Source organism: Sus scrofa, chromosome 2 (genome assembly GCF_000003025.6).
Source record: "Sus scrofa isolate TJ Tabasco breed Duroc chromosome 2, Sscrofa11.1, whole genome shotgun sequence".
Taxonomy (NCBI): domain Eukaryota; kingdom Metazoa; phylum Chordata; class Mammalia; order Artiodactyla; family Suidae; genus Sus; species Sus scrofa.
This window is the reverse complement of record NC_010444.4, coordinates 118,062,074-118,088,630: the sequence shown is the minus strand read 5'-3', so window position 1 is coordinate 118,088,630 and position 26,557 is coordinate 118,062,074. Positions and strand designations below refer to the sequence as shown.

The 26,557-nt window shown below is 33.4% G+C and overlaps 1 protein-coding gene across 3 annotated transcripts in view; it reads right to left on the bottom strand.

Moving 5' to 3' along the window:
* YTHDC2 (YTH domain containing 2) overlaps window positions 1–26,557 on the bottom strand; it is an 88,775-nt gene that overhangs the window by 3,546 nt on the left and 58,672 nt on the right. For all 3 annotated transcript variants that reach the window (XM_021084629.1, XM_021084628.1, XM_021084627.1), the window contains 11 exons: window positions 22,205–22,310; window positions 20,378–20,497; window positions 19,797–20,069; window positions 17,757–17,883; window positions 16,243–16,448; window positions 15,479–15,674; window positions 13,624–13,733; window positions 11,587–11,879; window positions 7,237–7,414; window positions 1,127–1,330; window positions 197–379 (listed from right to left, as the gene is read on the bottom strand). In XM_021084629.1, coding sequence (XP_020940288.1) covers window positions 197–379; window positions 1,127–1,330; window positions 7,237–7,414; window positions 11,587–11,879; window positions 13,624–13,733; window positions 15,479–15,674; window positions 16,243–16,448; window positions 17,757–17,883; window positions 19,797–20,069; window positions 20,378–20,497; window positions 22,205–22,310 — 1,996 coding nt within the window. The remainder of the gene's footprint in view (window positions 1–196; window positions 380–1,126; window positions 1,331–7,236; window positions 7,415–11,586; window positions 11,880–13,623; window positions 13,734–15,478; window positions 15,675–16,242; window positions 16,449–17,756; window positions 17,884–19,796; window positions 20,070–20,377; window positions 20,498–22,204; window positions 22,311–26,557) is intronic.

The following is a 26,557-nucleotide window of genomic DNA, read 5'->3' as shown; positions in this document are numbered from 1 at the left end:
ATTTTTTTTAAATGAGCTATCAGACACATTTCCAAGTAGGTTTTTAACTAGCTCTCTTACAAAACTGAACCATTATCTCTCCATGTGTACATGAAGATACAATTTATATTCTTATATTTGCTCCTCAAACCACTAAATAAATATCAAATAAAACAAAAAGGAAAGTGGAAGAAAAACATGAAGTGCCACTGGATACCTGCCCATCTCTGCTTATCTGGACTTTCTTGTTGTCATTCCAAGGATTGAGTAAGTGGTGTGCAAACTGAAAGGGAAGACTTTCTTTTCGTATCCATTCCACCTTAAACACTCCTCCTAGTCCAGCTGAGCCCCAGTCCTGACTCTTCTCCCTTCCTATTTCAGAAGACATTCTAGAAAATCCCTGTGGGTAAAATGAGGGGAAAGTGTGAGGGTGAGGATGATATTAAAATGTCTGAATTCAATTTATCTGAGAATGCTGACTTTTGTGTTTTTTTCTTTAACTTAAGGTAAAAGTATAAAAAATAGCAGATGTCTAACAAAAAACAAAACAGCTACTAAGAGTTTTTTATTAAAAAAGGTGAATTAGCAAATTCCAGAGGAAAGACCAGTTCCAGCCTTCTAATATAATTTCAAATACAAACAGATTTTCTAAATAATATATCACAGTTCTAAACCCACATTTATTTCATTATAAATGGATACAATGTGACATCTAGGTTTTTAGTTCCAAAAATTATATCAAATAATAACTTCATTATTTTGTAAACTCAGATATACATCAAATGAAGATGAGTTAAGAAACACTCAGTTTCTTGATTGTCAATACTAACCACTTTGAACTATTTAAATAAACATTTTATCAAAAGTTACACTTCTCATTACTTTTAATTCACCTGAGAAATAGTAAATCTGAGATTATCCTCAGAAGGAAAAATTGTTTATCTGAACAGGCTCTGCTAAAACAGGGTAAAAACAAAGGGACCCCTATATATCATTCGTTTGAAGAAATGCAATACTTTCCTCATTCTTAGTCAAGCAAGATACATTCTTGAATTCCAATGCAATAAAAAAACTAGCTTCTTTTAAATGTCTATGATCTAATGATCTAATCAGCACAATGCCATTTTACTGTTTCAGGGTGGCCTACCTGGAAATGCCCAGATCCCTGAACAGAAAATACCAAGTAAACCATGCTGCTTTCCCAAAAGGCTCGATTTAGCTTCCGTTCGTTACTAGGGGTGGTAGACCAGATACCCTTCTGTTGAGAAATTTCGAGGTTTCTCAAATTGCTACTCTTCATTATGAAGTATCGAATAGGCATGTTTGGTCTTGGTGAAGGAGATTTTGAGCCCTAAAAAAGAATGCATAAATTCTTGAAAGGTAATTTGACCTTTCAAAATCAAAAGGCTCCATTAAATAACATCTTCATAAACATACAAACTAAAACATTTTACCAAATATTCAACAAATGCAAACAGCTCTACCATACATAGGCTCAATAAAAATCTACATACATAAAGTTAAAGAGCCAAAACCAAGGACTCATTTTCAGAGCATTCAAAATCATATACCAAGAAAGGATCCTGGATTGCCAACTTTGATTTATACTTCAAAAGTATTTTCAGAAAATGTTTTAATAAACTTTCAAAGTCTGAAAACAAAACAAAAGTTGCTCCAACCTACTGCCTGGGTATAGATTCCAGGCTATAACGCAGGGAAGGGAAACACAAACAGAATCCAATGGTCTCACTGAATTACAGAGATAAGCTTTGGAGTTAGAAGCCAAGGTAACTAGATTTTGCATGGCAGCACACTAGATAGAACGGAGTTGACTGGAAACAGAGATCCCAGGGAACTGCACAAAGGGTCCCTACAAGTTTCTCGCTAAGTAGTGAACTACACGTAAGTAAGAAAAAATGACCTGATGCCAGGAAAGACCCAAAGGAAAAGAGCTCCTAGAACTCAAACATGGTTGGGTATATTTCATCTTTTATCCAGAGAGAATGAAAAGAACTTGCATACATAGTGCATTAGCCCACAGAGGATTACACCTTAACAGTGAAACTAAATTAGTATCAGAATAAAAACTGCCCTGGACCTGCCCTAACACTGCTTAAAATAAATCTTGATTATTAGTTTTTAAAGGATCCTTTATACTGTTCTCCATAGTGTCTGTACCAATTAATATTCCACCAGATAAAGAAATGGTAACATATATACACAATGGAGTATTACCCAGTCATAAAAAAGAATGAAATTAAGCCATTTGTAGCAATTTGGATGAACCTAGAGATTATCACAAGTGAAGTAAGCCAAAGGCAAAGATTATAAGATATTGCTTATATGTGGAATCTAAAAAAAATGATACAAGTGAACTTATTTTTGAAACAGAAATAGACTGAAAGACATAAAAAAAATGGATACCAAAGGGAAAAAGAAGGGAGGATAAATCAGGAGTTTGGTATTAACATATATGTGCTACTATATATAAAATAGATAACCAACAAAGACCTACTGTATAGCACAGGGAACTACATTCAATAATTTATAATAGCCTATATGGGGAAAGAATCTAAAAAGAATATATATCAATATTTATATATAACTGCATCACTTTGATGCACACCTGAAACTAACACTGTAAACTGACTATATAGTACAAAATTTAAAAATTTTAAAAAGTAAATCTCAAAAGAATTACAATGATTGCAACTAACTTAACTGCGTATCAGAACAAGTTCTAACACTATTAAAGGAATACAACAAAAATCTAGCAGCCAAACAAAATTATAAGGAATACATACAAACAGAATATGATTCACAACCAGCAAAAAAATTAATCAACAGTACCAGAGTAAGATCTGACAGATTATGAAATTAGGACAAATGAATGTTAAAGCAACTGTTCTAAATATGTTCATTATGTTCAAGAAGGCAGATGTGATGAGAGGAGAAACAGAAGACATTTTTTTAAACACCCAAAGGGAGCTATGGAGATGAAAATACAGTATTTAGAGAAAGACACACATCAAGTAGATGCTACATATAAAAATCAGTGAATTTAAAGACATAGCAACAGAAACTATGTCAAATAAAGCAAAGAAACAATAACAACTAAAAAAAAAAAAAAAAGGGTGTCAATGACCTGTGGAACAATATCATTTGTGTATCTAGAGTTCCAGAAAGGACGGAGGGAGGTGAGATAGAAAAAAATATGTGAAAAATAATGGCGTTAAATTTCTCCAAATTAATGGAAACTATAAATACATATATTGAAGAAGAAATAAAAAGAGAACCAGACCAGGTCATATCAAAATCAAATTGCTAAAAACCAACGATAAAAACAAAACCTTAAAAGCAGCTACAAGAAAAAAAAGACAAAGCATACAGAGAAACAAAGATGACAGTATACTTTCCACAGAAACTATGTAAACCACTATTATGATAGTAATATAGTAATAAAAGAAAGTCACCGTCAACCTAGAATTATATACACAGTAAAAATATGTTTCAAGAATAAAAATGAAAAAGAATTTTCACACAAAAGCTAAAAGAATTCATTTCCTTCAGATCTGTACTTAAAGGAATGTTAAAAGTTTTTCAGGTAGAAATATATGATACAATACAGAAATTCGTGTCAATGCAAAAGAACAAAAGCAAAGGAAATGGTCAATGCTGAGTAAATATAAAAGACATTTTCCTGACTTTTGGTAAAAGAATACCTGACTATGTAAGTAAAAAACAGTACATTGTGGCATTTATAACATGCAGAATAAAATATATGAAACCAATAACATAAAGGGCTGAAGGCTAAAATAAAAGTATACTGTTGCAGGTTCACAAAATACAACTGAACTGGTGTAATACTGATTCAAGATACATTACGGTAGTAAAAATGACTTACCTAGTGAATTCTATCAAACATTTAGGAAAAAATAATACCAAATCTATACATCTCTCCCAAAAAACTTAAGTGGAAAGAATATTTCCCAACTAATCTTAAAAGGCAGCACTACCCTGATACCAAAATCATATGAAGAGAACATAAGGAAAGATAACAAGAGAGTAATATTCCTTATAAACGAATATCCCTCATTTAACATTTTTGTTTCAACAAAATCAAATCCATCAATGCTTTAAAAGGATAATAATACATCCTGACCAAGTGAGGTATAAACATTAGAAAATCAATGAAACCCACTATATTAACAGACAAAAGGAAAAAAAACTATGTTATTATTTCAATAGATATCAATGTCATTCAATATCATTAAATGGGTACTTATAACAAATCTCTTTAGCAAACTAGATCCAAAAGAAAACATCCCACTAAATGGTGAAAGACTTAAGGCTCCCCCTCTAAGGTCAAGACAAAGATGTGGGTTCTCAATATATTTATTAAACATTTTATTGGACGTTCTAGCCATAGAAATAAGACAAGAAAAGGAAGAAATAGCATCTACACTGGAAAGGAAAAAAGTAAAACTACCTTCATTAACAGTTTATCCACACAGGAAAATCCTGAGAAATGTACATAAAAAGCTAATAGAACTAAAAAATGGAGTAAGGTCATGAGATACAAGATAAATATATATGAAACCAAACATATTTCTCTATGCTATCAATGAACACAAGAAAATTAAAATTAAAAAAAGAGAAACATCAAAACATAAAATACTTTGGAATAAACTTTAAAAATGTTTAATATGTGAACTCTGAAATTTATAAAGCACTGCTAAGAAAAATTAAAGAATAACTAAATAAATGCAGATATCCTTATGGATTGTAGATTTTTTTAAAAAAATGTTAATTGTAGATTTTTTTTAAGTTGATAGAGAAATTTAAGGCAATTCCACTTAAAATACTAAAAAAAATTTTCTGTTGAAACTGCTAAGTTTTTTGTAAACTTATATGAAAATACAAAGGATTGAAAATAGCCAAAATAACTATGTAAAAGAATAACAAAGTTGGAGAAAAATCATTAACTTATTTCAAGACTTAGTATAAAGCTATTATAATCAAGTCACTGTAGCAATGGCAAAAGGAGAAGCATATAGACCAACGAAACAGAACATAGTCTAATAAACAGACCACATATTTATGGTCAATTGATTTGTGGCAAAGGTGCCAAGGTAATTCAATTAAAAAAAAAAAAAAGACAATCTTTTCAACAAATGGTGCTGGAATAACTGTATGGACAAACATCAAAATTAATTCTTCATCCACCCATACTATAAATAAAAACTAACACAAAATCAACTAATTCAAGGTATATGAAATAGATCATATACCTACATGTAAGAGTTCCAACTATAAAATCTCTAGAAAGCATAGGACAAAAATCTTTGTGATCTTGCGTTAAGCAAAGATTTCTTAGGACACAAAATATGAACCATAATAGAAAAAAAAAAAAAAAACAGATGAAACCAAAATGGAAAAAAAAAATTAAATGGACTTCCATCAAAATTAAAAACATTTGTTCTTTAAGAGACACCATTAGGAAATATAAGTACAAGCAGAGCCTATTAGAAAAATTTGCAAGACATATACAATTAAGACTTGTATCCAAAATATATTAAAAAACTCTTCCTTACAACTAAAAAAAAAAAACAACCAATAAACAACTCAAAAAAAATTAAAATTTGAATAGTTCACCTAAAAAGATGCAGTAATGGCAAAAAGCACATGAAATGATGCACAACATCATCAGTCACTGGGGAAATGCAAATTAAAACTACAACAGAATATTATATATACCCACAATAATGACTAAAATTAAGAGATTAGTAATGTCAAGGATTAAGACTACTGAACAAATGGAATTCTTGTTGATTAATGAAGGGAATGGAAAACAATACAACTATTTTGGAAAACAGTTGGGTAGTTTCTCATAAAATTACACTTAGCATACAACCCAAAAAACCCACTCCTGGGTATGTACTCAAGAAGAGAAAACATATCTACACACAAAGACTTGTACCTGAGTATTAGAGCAGCTTTATTCATAACAGTCAAAAAATGGAAATAATCTAAATGCCTATCAATGGTGAATGGAAAAACTGTGATATATCCATATAATGGAATATTATTCAGCAATGAAAAGTAAAATCGACTGTATCAATAATATGAATGAATTTCAAAAGTAAAATAAGCGAGTCACAAAAATCTATATTCCCATGATTCCATTTATGAGAAATTCCAAAAAACCACAAACTCTAGCAACAAAGACAGTTCAATGGCTGCCAGAATTCAGGGGTGGTGAGAATGTTCTGTATATGACTGTAGTACAGTTACATGACTGTACACATTTGTCAAAATTCACTTAATTATACAGTTTGAGTTGGTGAATTTCTCTGTGTAAATTATGCCTTAATATAAGTTTTTTTAAAATTAAAAACAAAAAACTACCTTAAAACCTAAGAATGCAAATCTGCAAAAATATTTCATATTTCAGCAAATATTTTCACCTGGACCACAACATACAGTTAAATAACACTAATGAAATACTTATTCAGGTACTAACAATGCAGGACAGTAAAAGCAAACATATTTTAAACATTTGAAATCATCCATATTACAATTTATTTTTCTTTTCCGGCCACACCTGCAGCATATGGAAGTTCTGGGGCCAGGGACTGAATCTGAGCTGCAACTGCGACCTATGCCACAGCTGTGGAAATGCTGGATTCTTAACCCACTGTACCTAGCCAGGGATCAAACCTGCACCGCCATGGAGACAATGCTGGATCCTGAACCCACAGTGCCACAGCAGGAATTCCCCATGTTAAAAATTATTTTAAAAGACAAATAGTTCTCAATTCCTTATCAACATTTCCTACTTCCTAACCCCATGCAATTTTGTATTTTTAATATAATCATGGAATTGGAGAAGTGAATTATAAATTGAAAGAAATTATTGTTTTCAATTCTGAAAATATAGGCCAAAACTTAAGATAATCCTCTTGTCATTTGTTTTTTAAAAAAAACGTTTCTAAAGACATAGACAGGAAACCATAAACTACCTAGCTACAAGCCATCAGTGAATGATCTATTAGTTTTAAAACACCCTAAGATGATGATAACCAGAAATATTTGGCAAGCAGGAAAAACTAAAAAATTTACCCAAAGTGCCTCAAGTTTGCCAGCTTTGATTTTTATCTAGGACAGGGCCATGACTAGTAATTGAAAAACAGAATTATTTTATAATTTTGTTTAAATACATAACATTAGATATGCTACAAATCCTTGATACTCTACCTTTCCTGAGGATGGGGGAGAAGGACTAGCACAAGGACTTGGATAACTACTACTGTCTGTAGATTTCACAGAAGATTGGTCAGACCGGTCATCAGCGCTTCGTTTAGGATGTAAAATTCCTCTGTCTTTGTACTTTTGAGGTGGGTGTAGTGCTGGAGATGGAGATTTCATCAATACTCTTGAGTGAGAAGGAGGAAGCAAAAATCAGTTATAAGTTCATAATAGAAAGCAGACTCCATCTCAAGTCAATTTTCCAATGACTATCATTTATGGAACAGGATTTAAAAATGCAATTTCATTCTTCTATTACGTTTAGAGGAAACAGCTGTACTATTAGGATACAGTTATAGAAACAACAGGTAAAAATACATTTAAAACAATCTATGAAAATCTTTACCTTAATATTAACAAACACCCAAGTATATTTCCCTTACAAAATTCCTAACCTCTTTTATGACACTACAGATGTCCTTAACAACAGTTTTATACTGATATTTAATGACTTTTAATTTTATAAAATTATTTAAATACATCTATGCTAATGACCCTTATCACCCCCTCCATTTCCCTTCCCCCTTCATATAATATCTTAAAGCCAAGTAAAATAGATTTTAAAAACATATTAAAAAATTACCATACGGTAAAGTGGAAATAATACTGGACTACAGTCAGGAAAGAAAATTTCTAGGATAGCGCTAAATTTATAGCTAACTAGGTAGGTGACTCTGGGCAAGTCTTTTAATTTATCTGAACTTTAATTTCTTATCTGTTAAATGAAGGAATTAAACTAGAGAAATGCTAAGAGTCTTCTGTTTCAAAGTTTTATGAATAAATGCAGTCAGAAACTCTATAATTAAAAAAAAAAAAAGGATATGTCTTAGTGGAACAACCAGACATCAAAAAAAGAAAAGACATTAAGTATTTCCTAAAATAGTGCAATATAAAGTTCACAGCATCACCTATAAGGTATCCTTGTCCAAACACTTGATCTAATATAGCCCTGAGAGCTAACCACCAGTTTCCATAAAATACATAGAGTATAGCAATAAAAAGAGACAAATCCAGAAAGCAGTACATCTCATAATTCCTGGTTTCCTCAAAAGTCAACAGAGAAACTAACTTCTCTAGATCACAAGAGACTTGAGAAACAGGACACCCTAATACAATGCACGAGTTTTCTTTGGATGTGGTTTCAAATAAATCTATAGTTTGAGAACTGGGGAAATGAATATTTTATCAGGATTGGTAACTCAATTTTGATTACATAGGAAAAAACGCCTCTATTTTTAAGAAATGTATATATAAATACAGAAAGGCAAAATGACATGGTATGTGAGACTGATTTTAAAATATGTAAACAAAAAAGAATCAAAAAAATAACAATTAGGATAGATATAGCAAGTACATGAAAATCTTGGTAAACCACTGAATCTGGAATATGGAGTTCACCTATGGCATATCATTCACTTTGCTGTGTTTAACAATACTTGTAATAAATAAACAAAACAGAAAAGAGTAAAGCCATCAACATTTCACAAACTTCCACAGAGTCTTGCAATTATAATTACTCTGGCTTCAAAACAAGTTAAAATAGCTTATCCCCACAATTTGCTTCTCTTTCAATAAATATCTTAGATCCAATATCATTTCTTTCACAAATAAGATAAAATAGCTAAACTCTAAGCATATTAACAAACAATATATCATGAATGAACAACTGAATCATCTGTAAACAAACCAACATTTCAGGTATTTTTCCTCTTGTGAACTTAAGTTTAATGAATTATCAAGTTACACCTATAAAATTCCATAATTCTTACCCTGGTACCTACTTCACCTGAAGATTAGGTAACAGACCTTAACTGAGGGTAACACCTTATTAAAATAAAAATGATGTTTTCAACAGAAATAAATGTTTACTTTTGTGGTTTTCAGGTTGATCCTTCACTCTGTGCTCTATTCTAGCCTTTCTCTCTCTCATGTTGAGTTTGTCTAAAAATTTCAAACAGGTAGAAACAAAGCATTTGTGTAAACCCACCTAAATTTTCATTTAAGAGGAACACAGAGTTCTGATATAGAACTCATTTATAAGAAATATGTTTACCCTCTGTAAAAAAGTAAATTATTATTTAGAAAATGAAAGCTAAAAATTGGTCTAATTTTAAGATGAGACATGAGTAGTGTCTTTTTAACAGTTTCTTAAACAAAGTTTCAATAAAATGCTTTTATTAAAAGAAATTAATCTATACCTTGCCATCCTAGAGTAAGAACTCTAACTATAAATACCTTTCCTCTAAGAAGTAATCCCACTAGGTTATAACTTCTCCATTCAAAAATAAATCTTACTCACCCACCTATATCAACTCCAGGCCTTATTTATTAATACTACAAAAAGTCTAATCTGTACCTCACTGTTCAACAGTTAAGAGAATGAAGAGTACAAAGCAATACTTGTAAAAAAAGAAAAATGGTGGATCCTTGTATCACAGGTGAAAAAAATGAATTTATAACATAATCAGTTTCTAAAGCAAAACATACCACACTTTATAATTCTGACTTTCTTTTGCATTTCTAAATTTTATTAAATGAGCATGTACTATTTTTATAAAGAAAAAAGGTCTTTCTTTCCTAAAAATGTATGTGTGTAGTATGTGTGTGCATATAAACATGTGTATAAACACACAAAAGTTTTCTACAGATGAGTCTAGAAATAACACTACCACATTAACAATTTCTATGTAAATATATTCAAAAAATCATTGTTAAAGCAAAATTTTAGAACAATCTTTTTAAAAAAAAGTGTCGAAGTTCCTGTCATGGCTCAGCGGAAATGAACCTGACTAGTATCCATGAGGACACAGGTTCCACCCCTGGCCTTGCTCAGTGGGTTAAGGATCCGGCATTGCTGTGAGCTCTGGTGTAGGTCGCAGACGCGGCTGGGATCCCAAGTCGCTGTGGCTGTGGTATAGGCCAGCGGCCACAGCTCTGATTCAACCCCTAGCCTGGGAACCTACATACATTGTGGGTACAGTCCTGAAAAGGCAAAAAAAAAAAAACAATCCTGAAAAAAAAGTGTCTAGGTAGAAAATGTGTTTTCTACTCTTTTCCTTTCATTTGGCAGTATCTATATCAGAGAAAAAGGTTCAGGTACACTCATTATAAGAAGGCTTTCTTAGCAACTGGCTGAATTATTACCAAAATGTAATGTATGAAGAACCTGAAAACCACCATGTATTATTCCTCTTTAATTGACGTCTTCACTAATAACATGCCTTTGTGCTTCATTCAAATATGCAAAATCTCTTCAAAAGAAGGTAGATACTATGTAAGACACCTGATCCTTTAAAAATAATAAGCATCACATATTTTATGTTTCCATTGTTTCTATTTTCAGTTTTTTAACATTCATGAAATCATATTCTTAACACAAGAGACTACTTACCATGTGGTCAAGACTAGCACTCCAGGCAAGAATGCTGTCTCTGTCATCAATTTTAACAGGGTTAAAAAAATTTTAACTGATATAAAGTAATTTAAATTGATTCTAATAAATATTTTTACAAAATAAATATTTCTGAATCATGGCCAACAATTCATTTTAACCACCGTTTTATTACCAAATACATTTTTGGATAAAATAATTCAATATAAGAGCTCTCGTTATTATCAACAATCATATAATAAACAAAAAAAACACATCTAATTACCAAATGTTAGAAAGGATAAAAGAATTTAGCTAAACTGTAACAAATTTTACCAAGACATTTATTTACTTTTTCAATATATGTCTCCCCTCAATAAAATGTAAACTCTCTGAAGAGATTTTGTCTCATACAATGCTATATCCCTCACACCAAGAAAAGTAGGCATTCAATGTGTCCCTGAATGAATGAATAAACTATTTTTCTGTAGGAATTCTAGTCAGTGTTCTTGATGTCTAGGTAACACTTTTGGGGAGGCTGTTCTAAATGGCTGTAGTCAATGTTTCTTACAGTAAGGTGGCTAGAAAAGATATTGCTTGACATATGTCAACTAAAATTTAAAAAATGTTGCTATCCTTTTTACAGACCCTGAATTTGCGTATTCTGGAAATTAAACATTTTTGGGTTTTTGCTGACAAAATTTTCCTTGTTAAATAATCAAGACTCCAGGAGCTTGAAATCCTCCATACTATCTTAATAATTACAAGAACTATGTTCTAAAAGTAAGAAACTCTTCTCATTTACTTGTGACCTTTTTATGTACCTTAGACTTAAGAAAGTAATTTTTAAATATTATAAAAGCATGCAATTCTATGATAACTATTTTCCTAGAGAAAAATACTCACTTTGATAAATACCATAAATTTACCTTTCTGCAGTAGTAGACTCATCAGAAAATTCAGTATCTGCTGAACTTTTCCTGCTATTATTAGATCTCCAAGATGATGCCAAAGGAAGTTCTTCTGAAGACATAGGCCTTGGCCTTTGGCCAATCCCAGATGGTTGCTGTAAACCTGCAGCCTGTTCTTCAGTGCTTAAAACAGCTATAATTGCTCTTATGGTAGCTTCATCAACTTGAGACCAAGGTTTGGATGGAGCTCTCATTCGACGTAAAAATAAGCTGTGCCACTTCTGTCTTAGCTGCAGCAATAAACTGGCTGCCTATAATGAGATTGTTTCCTCAGTTCAAGTAGATATAAACAAAATGTCTATCACAGTTGCAAGACAACTATTTATTAGTTAAGGTCTTCAACTGTTTCCAAAGAACATGTTTCACATTTCATATAATGTACTATCAATTTCATTATTTTGTTCCATGAAAGAAATCAAATTTCTTATTTACCATTTTGAGGCAGTACTAAAGACACAAAATCAAATGCAACAGTCCAACGAGAGAGAGATAAAAAATGTGTGGTAGAGTGTGATTAATATGGGAAAGAAATAGCAAAGTAAATAAAGAAAAATACATTTAGTTCCATTCATACTTTTATTTTGGTGCCTGAAGAACATCCAAATGCTGATGTTCAGAAGGCAGCTGGATTCACAGGTCCAAAGTTAAGTATAAACTAGAGATACAGGTAAGATACACCTTGGAGTAATCAGTGCATAAATGATTACTAAATCTATACATAGTGGTAAGATTGTGCAGAGACAGTGAGGAGAACAGAGTAAAACCATAGACTACTACAGAACATCTAAATTTAAGGCACAAGCACATACAGAAGAGTCAGTGACAGACTCTAAAAAGGAATAACCTCTCTAGAAAGAAGAATAAGGAAAAATTAATGCCATAGAAACTAGTGACAAAGAAACTGGGTCAGGGTTGAGGAGAAAAAAATGGGGATGGGCAGAATTATAGAAAGATGATAAGGGAGTTCCCATCGTGGCTCAGTGGTTAACAAACCCAGCTAGTATCCAAGAGACATGGGTTCGATCCCTGGCCTCGCTCAGTGGTTAAGGATTCAGCATTGCCATAAGCTGTGGGGTAGGTCACAGATGCAGCTCAGTCCCACATTGCCATGGCTGTGATGTAGACGGGCAGCTATAGTCTGATTCGACCCCTAGCCTGGGAACCTCCATATGCCTTGGGTGTGGCCCTAAAAAGACAAAAAAAAAAATGTGGCCATGCTCTCATATTTGGCACCATTGTCCTTATCATCTTTTTATTTTATAATAAAATAAAATAGAATTTAAAAGACAAAATAAAATAAAATAAAATGAAGGTAAGGACAATAGTGTCAAATATGAAAGAAAGAAAGGTCAAATTTATCAAGGACATCAGGCTGGCTTTGACAATATGGAGGGGACAATATTGACTTTGGTAAGTACAGTTTCAATGAAGTGAAAGATTGATGGGAATGGAAAAGAGACTGCAGAAGGTTAAAGTGATGAAGGGATGGTTTAAAAAAAAAAAAAAAAGTAAATCTAACCAGTATCAACTTTTCTGTTGACACTGTCCAAAAAAAGAATACATAATTATCTTTAAAAGTAAAGATGGATTAAGGGAAGGCTTTGTCAAGAAAATTTTTAATTTGGAAGGAAACATTCATCTTTCCTACTTCAGAGATACCTGAAAAGAGAAAACAGAATGAACTCATCTTTCTCTTATAAACAAAGTTATGGAAAAGTTTCTGTGTATCCAATATTCAATTATTTTCTTATATACACAAAAATATTCAAATATTACCATGCTTAAATATTGAGTCACAATTGGGCCTTTCAAATCCTCTATAGGAATAAAACCCAATATGACAAAGAATGTATGAAGGCCCTATGAAAATCAAAAAACAAGCTGTAGTCTCTCATACCAAGGGCTCAATACACAAGACATAATTTTCATCACACTATATATCAATTAATACAACCGAATGAAAGAAATTTATCACATTACTAAAAAGCAACTTACCTCTGGCTCTAGTTTGAAACTGAGCCACTCATCAAGTTTTAAAGTTGCCAAATTAGCAGTAGTTCTGTCTTCCATTTCACTATCACTACTGTCATTAGGAATCCCATCTGCTATTTAAATACATATTAAAAGGGAAAAAAAAATTTTACTTACGTAATAGAAAAAAAAAGTAAATACAGATATTCTATATTTATACAAATCTTCTTGATATACTAACGTGTGTGGAGAATACTCCAAACACAATAGAACATAAATCTCAATATTTATCATTCTTTATTTCTCTACTCAAATTCTAATTTCAAAATTTCTAGAATTTTGTCAAGAATCCTCTTCTCTATACATTCTCTTTAGAAACTTCATTCTCATGTCTTTAATATCATTTATAAGCTGATGACTTCCCAATTTGTATTACCAGTCCAAACATTTTCCCTGAGCTTCAGATGTATAAATCAACTTGGGATTCCTGAGCCATCTCAAATTTAACACGTCTAAAACAAAATCCTTGACTTCTCCCCTACACAACCCGCTCCTCCCAGTTTTCTGAATCTTAAATAAGTGGCAACAATTACTCAGTAAGTTACCACAGCAAAAAACCTGAGAGTTACAGATTCCTCCTTTTCACTCACCAGTCACAGTCAATCCATGAGTTACTAGTACATCCAAAATAATTTTAAATATACTTCTTTCCATATCAGATGCCACCACTGTAGTTGTAAGCCATCATTACCTACCATAAGACCACTGCAAAAGCCTCCTACTTGCCTCCTCTCTTCCATTCTTGCTCCTTCAAGAAATCCATTCTCATAGCCAAAATGATTTTTTTAAACATAAATCACATCATATCACTCCCTTCCTTAAAATCTTCCAATGGCTTCCTCTGCATATTCCTTACAAGTCCATACCTTTCCTTTAACCTTAGCTCATCTCATCTTCCCCTTAATCACTGAAGTCCCAGTCATACATCTTTCTGTAAGATATCATTTCCTAGTCCAGAATCTTGGCCCTTGCCATCTTCTTCTACCTAGAGCATATTTCTGCATCTTCACGTGGCTGGCTTCTTCTCATACTTTAGGTCTCAGCTTAAATCTCATCTTCTCAGAGAAATTTGTCTAGGTCTCATTCTAAAGCAGGTTACTTCTAAGGCGGCCCTCTTTATTTCCTTCAAAGTACCATGCATATTATTTACTTTTTTGCTATATGTCTATTCCCACTACCATGTAAACTTCTGAAGACAGAAATACTTTGTCTATCTTGGTACATTCTCAACTCCTAGCACAATCCCTGACATACATTAGCTGCCCAATAAATTTTTGCTGAATCACCAAACAGCCAAAAAATGGAAACAATCAAGATGTCCAACTATAAAGGAATATTTTAAATGCATTATATCACTTTAATGTGATAGAATATTTTCTAGCCATTAATATGATATAGTAAAAGTGTTTTTCATATTTTGTAAAGTGAAAATAGAAGAATATAAAATAAGTTTTGGGTGAAATTACATAAAATTATGTAAACATACAGAAAAAATATAAAATAGTAAAAAGTGTTTGCTTAAGAGTAAAGGGATTATGGGTAACTTTTCCTTTAAACAATTACCTTACCATCCTTTAAATTCAAATGGAAGAAAAAAACAAACTTCCTATCAGCAAGATTAATCAAAAACATACAAATCAGTATTAGGTACCTTAAAAATCAATTTCAGGGACAGTGGTACATTTCAGTATTTTTTAATTAGTCTTACTATGTCAAAAGAGGGCAACTACCATATAAACATTTATAATTTCAAAATTTGTTTAGTTCAGTAAAAAGTATTATTTCAAATACATTTTTATTTCCTTCATAATATATTTACCTCGAAAAGATGAAGGTTCCTGAAGAGCATTACTTGCCAGCCTAGCTGGTCCACAGAATACCAAGACAGTGACAGGAGTCACTGCTGAACAACATCTAATATTAGCTATTCTATGAGCTCTGGTCATTTCATCATAAATAAGCCAATCTGTGGGCAGTGCCTGAATTGCTGCAGCTTGACCATTGGCTGGAGGAATCTATTAGGAAAATAAATTTAAAAAATTGTTAATGCATCACTTAATTTACTGACATTTTTAAAACATAAAATTCTCTTAGTGAAACAGATGATGTATACTAGTACCCAAAAATTAAAGCAAGTCATTTCTCACATAGTTTGTATAACAGAAGTCTTCACTGCTTAACATGCTACCTCTTCCAACTATAAGATTCAATCAAAATTTTGTCCCACTGCTGAATTGTACATATATAACTAAATATTTTCTTTTTTTTCTTTTCTTCTATTTTACTCTGGCCATCCCCACAGTATATAGAAGTCCCCGGCCCAGGGACTGAATCTGAGCTACAACTGCAACTTCCGCCACAGCTGTGGCTATGCTAGATCCTTAACCCACTGTGCCAGGCTGGGGATTGAACCTGAGCCACCACAGAGACAACATCAGATTCTTAGCCCACTGCACCACAAAAGGAACTCCACTAATTAATTTCTTAAAGCAGGCTGGTATTTGGAACATTTTTCATTGATCTTCAACTATCTAAATTAGATTAGTTTTACCTCAAGGCCTAAGAATATTCAAAATGTTTTACCTTTTTATATTGAGGCTGACTGAGAACTGAAGTGGGATGAAACCGTACTTTTTTCTCCTTTGGCCCTGTCAATACTACATTCTCTCTGTCCACATGGACTAAATTAGGATACATGCCTGCAACCAATGCAGCTTTGACAACAGCCCAGTTCTCAGAATTTGTGTTAACATCTCGGATATCACCACCACCTCGTGCTCTAACAAAACCTAGAAAGAGGAAAAAACCACATCGACTTTTTCTATTGTACAAGATATACATCTAAATTTGTGGTTTTTACCAAAAAAAAAAATTTATTACTCATACAAGTTTAATGATATTCAAATTCCACAATAATTCATAAAGTCTCTTCTGAAAAGTTTAAAATATAGAATCAATATTCTAAGAAACTTTAGGTTTATTTAGGCTAAAGTCAGAAGACTCACGGGGGATTTAGGGACTAAAAAACACATATTCTTATAATAAAGTTCTTCATAAGCTGCTATCAGAATCATAGCTAAATCACAGCTAAAAACCTAAAGTATTCTGCTGAATGGTATTAATAATATTTTGGTTACAATAGACACTAATTCTGAAGTAAAGTCAAATATAGAGTATTCTTGCTTGAGTTTCCAAAGTCCTTCATATGTCCCTGTATTTGAGATAACTCTGAATTCTCTGGTTCATTCCTTATTATTGTGGCACTGCAGCTATTCCATGAACCCAGGCTGCAACACTTTTCTTCTGATTATTTCCTCAAAGTACATGCCACTCAAAAAGAAATTTAAAGAGTAATTCTAAAATGAAATAACAGGGAGTTCCCGATGTGGCACAGCGGAAACAAATACTACTGGGAACCATGAGGTTGTGGGTTCCATCCCTGGCCTCACTCAGTGGGTTAAGAATCCGGCGTTGCTGTGAGCTATAGTGTAGGTCGCAGACACGGCTCGGATCTGGCATTGCTGTAGCTGTAACATAGGCTTGCAGCTATAGCTCTGATTGGACCCCTAGCCTGGGATCTTCCATATGCCGCGTCAGCCCTAAAAAACAAAAAAAACAAAAACAAAAAAAAATAATATAAAATAAAATAACAAAACTTGCATTATCTTAAAAAAATCATATAACTTCAAGTGATTACTAGCTGTTTTATGTTCTAAAACCATAAAGGCCAGCATTCATACCAATCTACTAAAATTTTTATAGTTTCTATTTCATAGAGCTAAATAATTGTTTATTAACAGTGATAAAATATAACAAGTATAATATATAAATTAATTTTTGCCCACAAATATAAATTGTGCATCACTAGCAGTATCTAAAAGTATTCATGTATTTCTCAACTACGACTTCTGCAATGATTTTTTAATCAGCAAAAAGTTGATGTCATGCAGAAGTATACAAAGCAGTTCATAATCACAAGATATACAATGTGATAATATCATAAAAATAAGATGGCATTACTTAACACTAGAAATACTGTAAGGTATGGGTAGGGTACTCTCAGTATTTTAAATACGCTCTTTGGAGGAAAACTTTACCTGATGCTCTAAGTTGACCAAGCAACTGAGTTCTCATGCCTATGATTATTTCCATCGTAGCTTGTGAAAGAAAATTCTTTTCACAAAAGGCTCGCTCCCATCCATCACTTCGAGCTTTCTGCCATGCCTTTAAAAATATAATTACATAATGAGACACATTTACCAATCACTTCTTAGACTGCAAAGTAAGTGAAAATCACTACATTAACCACTCAAAGTCGATTTTCCTTTATCTAATTATTTTATAAACTCTAAGATAATAAAAAAACAAATGAAACAAATGCACACAGAAAACAGCTAAGATTGTTGAAAGAGGCAGGGAAATAGAAGGGTGGATAAAATGACTGTAGATGGTCAAAATGTACAAACTTCCAATTGTAAGGTATATAAGTCCTAGGGATATAATGTACAACATGGTGATAATAGTTAATGACACTCTATTTTATACTGGAAAGTTACTAAGAAAGCATATATTTTAATATATCTTTTTTATTGATACAACTGACATACTAGTTTCAGTTATAAAACATAACTCAATATTTGTATATATTGTGAAATAATTGCAGTAAGTCTAGTTAACAGACTAGAAAGTAGATTTAAAAGTTCTCATCACAAGAAAAAAATCTTTAACAATGATGGATGTTAAGTATACTTATTGTGGTGATATATACAAATATTGTCACTAGGCTGCAATGTTTTATGTCAATTATATCTAACTTTTGAAAGTAAATAATTTTAAAATAAAATTTAAGACTTAATGATCAAATAAAATTTATCATTAGTTAATTTATACTTAAATTCTATGAAAGCCACCCTTTATAAAACCCCAATGAGAATTAAGTACCAGCTAAGGTAAATGACTACCTACATAAAAATATTTATCTTTACAGATGTGCCTACTAATTTTCCTCCACTAAAGTATGGGTGATTTTCAAATAAATCATCACAATACCATTTATATATAAGAATAGTGCTACTCTAGGCCTCCAAAAATTACCTTTGCATCAACCTCCTAATCTGAGAATGTTAGGTGGGATTCCTAGAAATCATCTATATGTAGTATAAGAAAGCTCCTCTCTGAAAATGAATTCTCTTGCTTTGGAATATAATTTACAAAATATAATTTACTCTCTCTGCTTTTGAAGGAGCCAAGGAAAACAAAGAACAGACAGGAATGCTACTCCAAATCTCCCTCTAATTATTATCATTCAACATATACACTTAGTACATGCTATCTAATAGGCCCAATTAATAGCAATGTATCAACCACTATTCAATAGTGTCCACAAAAGGGCTTCCAATTTCTTTTAATTGCATATATTGGAAAAATTCTGTAATCCTAGAAAAGAGTACTTTCTGCATAAACAAAAATGTTTTTAATGCACAGACACAGGCTACATTCAGGAAAATTTAAAGATAAACAATACGTCTACATGCTAAAGAAATGATACATTCTTCCCATAACAATTTCTAAATTACCCATCATTTCCCTTACTTAGGCTTACTCTCCTTATCTTTTCTTTCCCAATTACCATTTTCTTCAACTTCTCATTATTACTATCTTAAAATTTTAAGTGATTTTTGAATTTTGCTTTATAAAATTAAATTCTTAATTTAAAACACAAGAGATTTAATATAAAAAAAAATTAAACATAAAATTCAGGATAATCTTTTAAGTTTTTCTTTCAGTTTTGTTCTATATACTTTGAATAATATATAATGTTTCCTAACTAAAATTTTAGAGCATTCCTTGACCAAGATATGATTAAAGACAAGAAATCTGGGTTTATAAAAAAATAAGTATATGTATAAATAAAAATACATACATAAACGTATTTCTACAAGGAGAAAACTGAGAAAAAGAAAAACATGATAATTTAACATTAACAGCAGGAAGATATTTTTCTGTGCTATTAATAAAATGTGACTTTATAATGAAACAAAATTAATTAACCATATCTATTTTTCAATTTGCTACATTTACTCTCAAAATGCATTTAACCAGAAAATATTTCAAAAATAAAATGACAATAATAGTACCTGGAATGCTCTGAGAAGTGCCATATGGTCACTGAAAGTTCCTGCAGTGAAACGTTTCCTACAAAGCATAGCTGCGCGTTTTTGAGAGGCCTGTGTCGGCAGGACAAAAGGATCTCTATAGGCTAGTGTACAGGCAATTGTAAGGATGGGGTCCAGACACTTTAAAACAACTGCACACAGGACCATTTTACCAAGATGAGGTTCTACCGGCAAGTCAGCCAAATGATAACCAAGTTCAGTGAGATCTTCCCATGCATCCATTGCATCTATTGTCTAAACAAAACGATATAAAATAGAATTTGACGTGACCAAAACCTGTTTAATTAATATTCATATGTAAAAATCCATAAGATATAAGAATGTAATTTTTTTTGCTACCATATCTCATAAAAAATATATGTAGCTTCAAATACATTATTAGAAAAGAACTATACCTATTGTTTTACTATTATTACCATGATAGTATTATTTAAAACACATGGTGATTAATACAGTTTTTAAGTACAAAATTAGTTAAGATGTATTCTCAACTGGTTTAAGTTTCAAGCAAAATTGGTAAAATGAAGCTTTAAGACACAAACCTTAAGCATCTGTACAGCATTTCTTACAATTAAAGCTGGTGGAGGTTCAGGAGCTTTCATAAGGAAATCAGCAATAGGACAATTAACTGGGGCTAACAGCTTGGTATGTAAACAAAGTTCCTGTAAATAAGTACAGCAAATAATTTTGAAACATTGATATTTATAATTTATTTTATTTTTTTAAATCATCGGAATTATAATTCCCCAACCCAGACTAGCAGAGTCTCTGATTAAAATGAAGAGTAGAGAAAACAATGTCATCTATGAAAGATCTTTCTATGAAAGATAGGCTTTCTTTAGTGTGAGAACCTTAATAAACATTTTCCATCAACTCTTACAAAGATTACTTTTTGCCCTTGCAAGTAATGTCTCCTCACACAGTTCTTACATATAACACTAACAGTCACTGTTGAAAAATCTTTTTTGCTCCTTTCTATTACATTCTAGTATCTTTTATTCATTCAAATAAAATTTAAGTGTTTGCTAGGTGCTAGGAACTACCAGCAAGCTGGAGAAACAGAAAAGGACAGGCAGACAGGGCCTTCATGGCTTTTCATTCTGTGTGAAAAAACAGAATAATTTAATTACAATTGTGATAAGTGCTATGAAGGATACAGGGAACTAAAGATGTAAAACAAAAGATTTAATCAAGTTCAAGAAAGAGCAGGAAGAGGTAGCCACGGGAAATCAAAGACAATTTCTCTGAGGAAATGACACTTGAAATAAGATGTAAGGATTAAGTAGGAGTTAATCAAAAAAGGAATAACAGAAAGGATTCTATGGAGAGAAGAGAACACATATGAAGGCCCTAAGATAGGAAGAAACAAGATATGCTCTAAAAATTGAAACTACTGGTGTAAGGAAAGAGAGAAGGAAAGGCAAGAATTTTAAAAATTACATAGTGTCTACATGTTAGTGGTAAGTATAATTTATTTATTTATTTATTTTTTTTTTTTCTCGTGCTGCACCTGTGGCATGTGAAATTTCCAGGCTAGGGGCTGAATCAGAGCTGCAGCTGCTGGCCTACACCACAGCCACAACAACGCAGGTTCCCAGCCACATCGGCAACCTACACTACAGATCACGGCAACACAGGATCCTTATCCCACTGAGCGAGGCTAGGGATCAAACCTGCCTCCTCATGGATACTAACTAGTAGAGTTCATTACTACTGACCCACAATGGGAACTCCCCTTAATCTAAGATTTCAATATTATCTTTTGGACTTTAAATGATTTGTTTTCTACTTCTCACTAAGAATTTAAAAGATGAACACTCACGTGGTTAACAGATTCCTAGAATGTTACATTAAAAAAAATATTTAGGAGTTCCCGTTGTGGCACAGTGGTTGACGAATCCGACTAGGAACCATGAGATTGTGGGTTCGGTCCCTGCCCTTGCTCAGTGGGTTAAGGATCCCGCGTTGCGGTGAGCTGTGGTGTAGGTTGCAGATGCGGCTCAGATGCCGCGTTGCTGTGGCTCTGGCGTAGGCCGGCGGCTACAGCTCCGATTCAACCCCTAGCCTGGGAATCTCCATATGCTGCGGGAGCGGCCCAAGAAATAGCAAAAAGACAAAAAAAAAAAAATTATAAGTTGCATCATAATTTAAATACATTCAAGTAATTCTTTAAAATTTTGGAAGTTTCTGAATTAAATTTTCTCATATAGAAAAAAATATTAGCTATATGTAACCATCTTTCGTAATGTATGTTTTATAATTTTCTTTCATAAACTGGTTTTTTAAAAGTCCAATTGGTAGAAGTTGAAACTGTCCCTTCTCCTCCCTCACTCACCAAAATAGCTTTTTAGAGTTAAGTAAATTTCTACCTGTAATGGCATTCTCAAAAGTTCTGGCGTCTGAAATTCCAACATATTCTGGAATCGAAGTCTACTGAATAGCCGGAAACAAATTCCAGGTCTGCATCGCCCTGCCCTTTAAAAATAAAATACAAAATTAAGGTTCAAACAAGGAATATAGACTACAATAAGGAAACTAAAAGCAATATAATTCAGGAGACAAAATAATAAACCACTATCAAATTATCTGATTTTGAATCCATACTCTGATATTGATCTCCTATCTTTTGAAAGGGCACATCTCATATCTAGGACTCAATTATCCCATTTATAAAGTGAGATTCACGAATGACATCTACTTGACACACTTCTAAGACAATGATAAAATTTTAAAATATATACACAAATTAAAGCAAGTAAAAAATAAAGTATGAATAAACATGTGATAATTTAATCTATTTTACTACTACCAAGCTGCTACCAAGCACTGAGTTCAGGCCCACAACTAATTAGAGTCATTCAAGTTATGCGTTATACAACTCTAAAGGAGTGTCATTTACCCAATCATCATAGAGACCTGAAAAATTTCTGAGAAGTAGCAGAAATATATCTTGAGGGAAAGCAGTCACTTTTAATTTCATCCAAAGTCCCTATAACAACTAAAGACAAGGTTGAATATGCTAAGTGAGAGAGAGAACAGAAATATCCCTATCTTCGCAAAGCTCACAATTCAGAGACAGACAAAACTATAACACAGTGAGAAACAAGTTAAAAATCTGACCATTCAGATTCAAAGAACTGGACCATTCTTTCCCTCATCAAATACTTCTCTCACAATAAACCCATCAGCTTTCCCACCTGTCCAGTCTCCCCTGAGAGCTTTCTATCCTTTTCTAGTCCTTAAATCTTGATGTTCCTCTGAGGCTGGCCCTCAGCCCTCTGCTCTCCTTACTCTACCCTCTCTCACAAGTGATATTAATAATCCTTCTAACTTCAAATCCCCTCCCTCCATCCAGGTTTCCTCATCCTAATTTTCAACCTATCCTTCAGAAGGAAGTATAGGAAAATGTTTTGGTTTCCTAGTACACATAAAATTTGTATTACACTCTAATTTGTGTAATCCATTAAGTGTGCAATAGCATGTCTAAATAAACAATATACATTAAATTAAAAATTACTTAGTTACTACAATTAATTAAAAATACTTTATTGCTTAAAAATGCTAGCCATCAAATGAACCTTTAGCAAGTCATAATCTCTTTGCTGATGGAGGGTCTTGTGCCATGCTGATGGCTGCTGACTGACCAGGGTGCATTAAGCTGGAGTGGCTGTGGCAATTTCTTAAAATACAACAATGAAGTGTACCACATCAATGGACTCTCCATTTCACAATTTCTCTGAAGCGTGCCATGCAGTTTGATAGCATCCTACTCACTGAATTTCTTTCACAACTAGAGTCAATCCTCTCAAACCCTGCCACTGCTTTATCTACTAAGTTTATGTAATATATCTTTCATTGCCATTTCAACAATCTTCACAGTATCTTCGCCAGGAGTAGATTCTATCCCAAGAAACCTCTTTCTTTGCCAATCCATAAGCAACTCCTCATCCATTAGTTTCATCATGAGACTGCAGCAATTCAGTCACACTGTCAGGCTCAACTTCTAATTTTACTTCTCTTGCCATTTCCACCACATATGCAGTTACTTCCTCCCCTCAAAGTTATCCATAATGGTTGGAATCAGCTTCTTCCAAACTTCTGTTAATGCTGGCATTCTGACCTCTTTCCATGAATCATAAATGATCTAATGGTATCTAGAGTGGTGAATCCTTTCTAGAACATTTTCAACTTACTTTGCCCAGATCCATCAGAGGAATCACCATCCATGGCAAGTGTAGCCTTACAGAATGTTTTTCTTAAAGAATAAGACTTGAAAGCCAAAGTTACTACTTGATCTGTTGGCTGAAGAATGAATGTTGTGTTAGCAGTAAAAAACCATTAATCTTGTTCTACATCTCCATCAGAGTCCTTGGTCTACAAGGTGCACTGTCAGTGAGCAGTAATGGCTTGGATCATTTTTTTTCTGAACAGGTCTCAACACTGGGCTTAAAATAGTCCGTAAACTATGTTATAAACAAACGTGCTGTCAGCCAGGCTTTACTGTTCCATTTTAAAAGTATAAGCAAAGAGTAGATTGAACATAATTCATAAGGGCCCTAGGACATTCAAAATGGTCAATGAACATTAGCCCCTAACAAGAAAGTCAGCCTGAACCGAAGCTAAGCACTGACTTCTCCTCTCTAGCTATAAAGTCCCAGACTTCTTCCCAGAGCAGGATCTTTTCCAAGAGAAAAATCTGTTTAGTGTAGTCACCCTCATTATCTTGGCTGGATCTTCTGGATAACCTGCTGTAGCTTTTACACCAACACTTGCAGCGTCGTCTTGCACTTTTATGTTATGAAGATGGCTTCTTTCCTTAAACCTCATGAACCAACCTTGGCTAGTTTTAATTTTTTCCTCTGCAGCTTCCTCACCCCTGTCATCCTTCACAGTATTGAACAAAGTTAGGACTTTATTTGGGATTAGGGTCTGGTGTAAGCAAATGGTGTGGCTGGTTTGATCTTCTATCCAGATCACTAAAACTTTCTCCCTATCAGCAATAATGTTGTTTCGATTTCTTATTTATTTGTTCAGTGAAATAGCACTTTTCATTCCCTTCAAAGATGTTTCCTTTGCATTTACAACTTGGCTAACTGTTTGGCACCAAGGGGCCTAGCTTTCAGCCTATCTTAGCTTTCAACATGCCCTCCTCACTAAGCTTAATCATTTCTAGCTTTTGAAAGTGAGATAAGTACGACTCTTCCTTTCATGTGAACACTTTTAAGAGGTGATGGTGGTATTATTAATTGGCCTGATTTCAATACTGGTGTGTCTCAGGGCACAGGGGGTCCCAAATAGAAGGCAAGAGATGGAAAACAGCTGATCAGTTGGGACAGTCAGAACACACAACATTTATGGATTAAGTTTATCTTATATGGGCACAGTTCCTGGTATCCCCCAATAAGAGTAACACCAAAGATCACGAACCACAACTTAGCATAACAAATAATGAAAAAGTCTGAAATATTACCAAAATGTGACACAGAAACAAGAAATGAGCAAATGCTGTTGGAAAAATGGAGGTAACAGACTTACTCAACATGGGGTTTGCAGGTTGCACAATTTTTTTGTAAAAAAAATCAGCATCTGCGAAGTGCAAGCCTATACGTCTCAATTTCTACCCCCACTATAATAATACAGGCTACTCTCATTGCTCCCTTATTGTAAATGACAGTATTAATGAAAGAGATTCCTCCTGGGGTCCTCCTACCATCATTTTTATCTCTATCAATTCATTTCTCAAAGAGCATAAAGAATACTATTACAATCATGCTATCCCTTGGTTTATTAAGAAGAAAAAAAAACAGAGCAAGAAAACACAAAATGGCCCTTAGGGGTCAGTCTGTAACTTACCTCTTTACATTCATTTTTTACTATTCTCCTTCAAACTGCATCCAAACAACTTGGTCACACTTGCCTTCAGGCCTTTTTGAGTATGTTCCCTCTGTCAGAAATGGCTTCCCACAATAACTATTTATTCATATTTGCCTCAGATTCTATCTTAACTCCTCTAGAATCATTACCCAGTTATAGTGCAGATCACATGGTATTGAAACTGCTTTTTTGGGGGCGGGGGGGCACACCTGTAGTATATGTAAGTTCCCAAGCTAGGGATCAAATTAAAGATGCAGCTGCTGAACCATAAGGTTGCGGGTTCAGTCCCTGCCCTTGCTCAATGGGTTAACGATCCGGCGTTGACGTGATCTGTGGTGTAGGTCACAGACGCGGCTCGGATCCCAAGTTGCTGTGGCTCTGGTGTAGGCCGGTGGCTACAGCTCTGATTAGACCCCTAGCCTGGGAATCTCCATATGCCGCAGGAGCGGCCCAAGAAATAGCAAAAAGACAAAAAAATAAAAAAAATAAAAAATAAAAAAAAATAAAGATGCAGCTGCTGGCCTACGTCACAACCACAGCAATGCCAGATCTGAGCTGCACCTTCAACGTATGCCATAGCTCATAGCAACGGCAGTGCCAGATCCCTAACCCAATGAGTGAGGCCAGGGGTTGAACGCGCATCCTCACTGATACTAATCGGGATTTTAACTCACTGAGCCACAACAGGAACTCCAAAACTGCTTAATTTATTAGACTCCAACATTTCCCCCAACTCAAATTTTACCCATCAGACTACAGTTTATTCATCATTACATTACGGTGAAGCCTGCCAAAAAATATCCATTGAAAAAGATGACACTGAAAATTTCTATATTTTCTGATTTTTA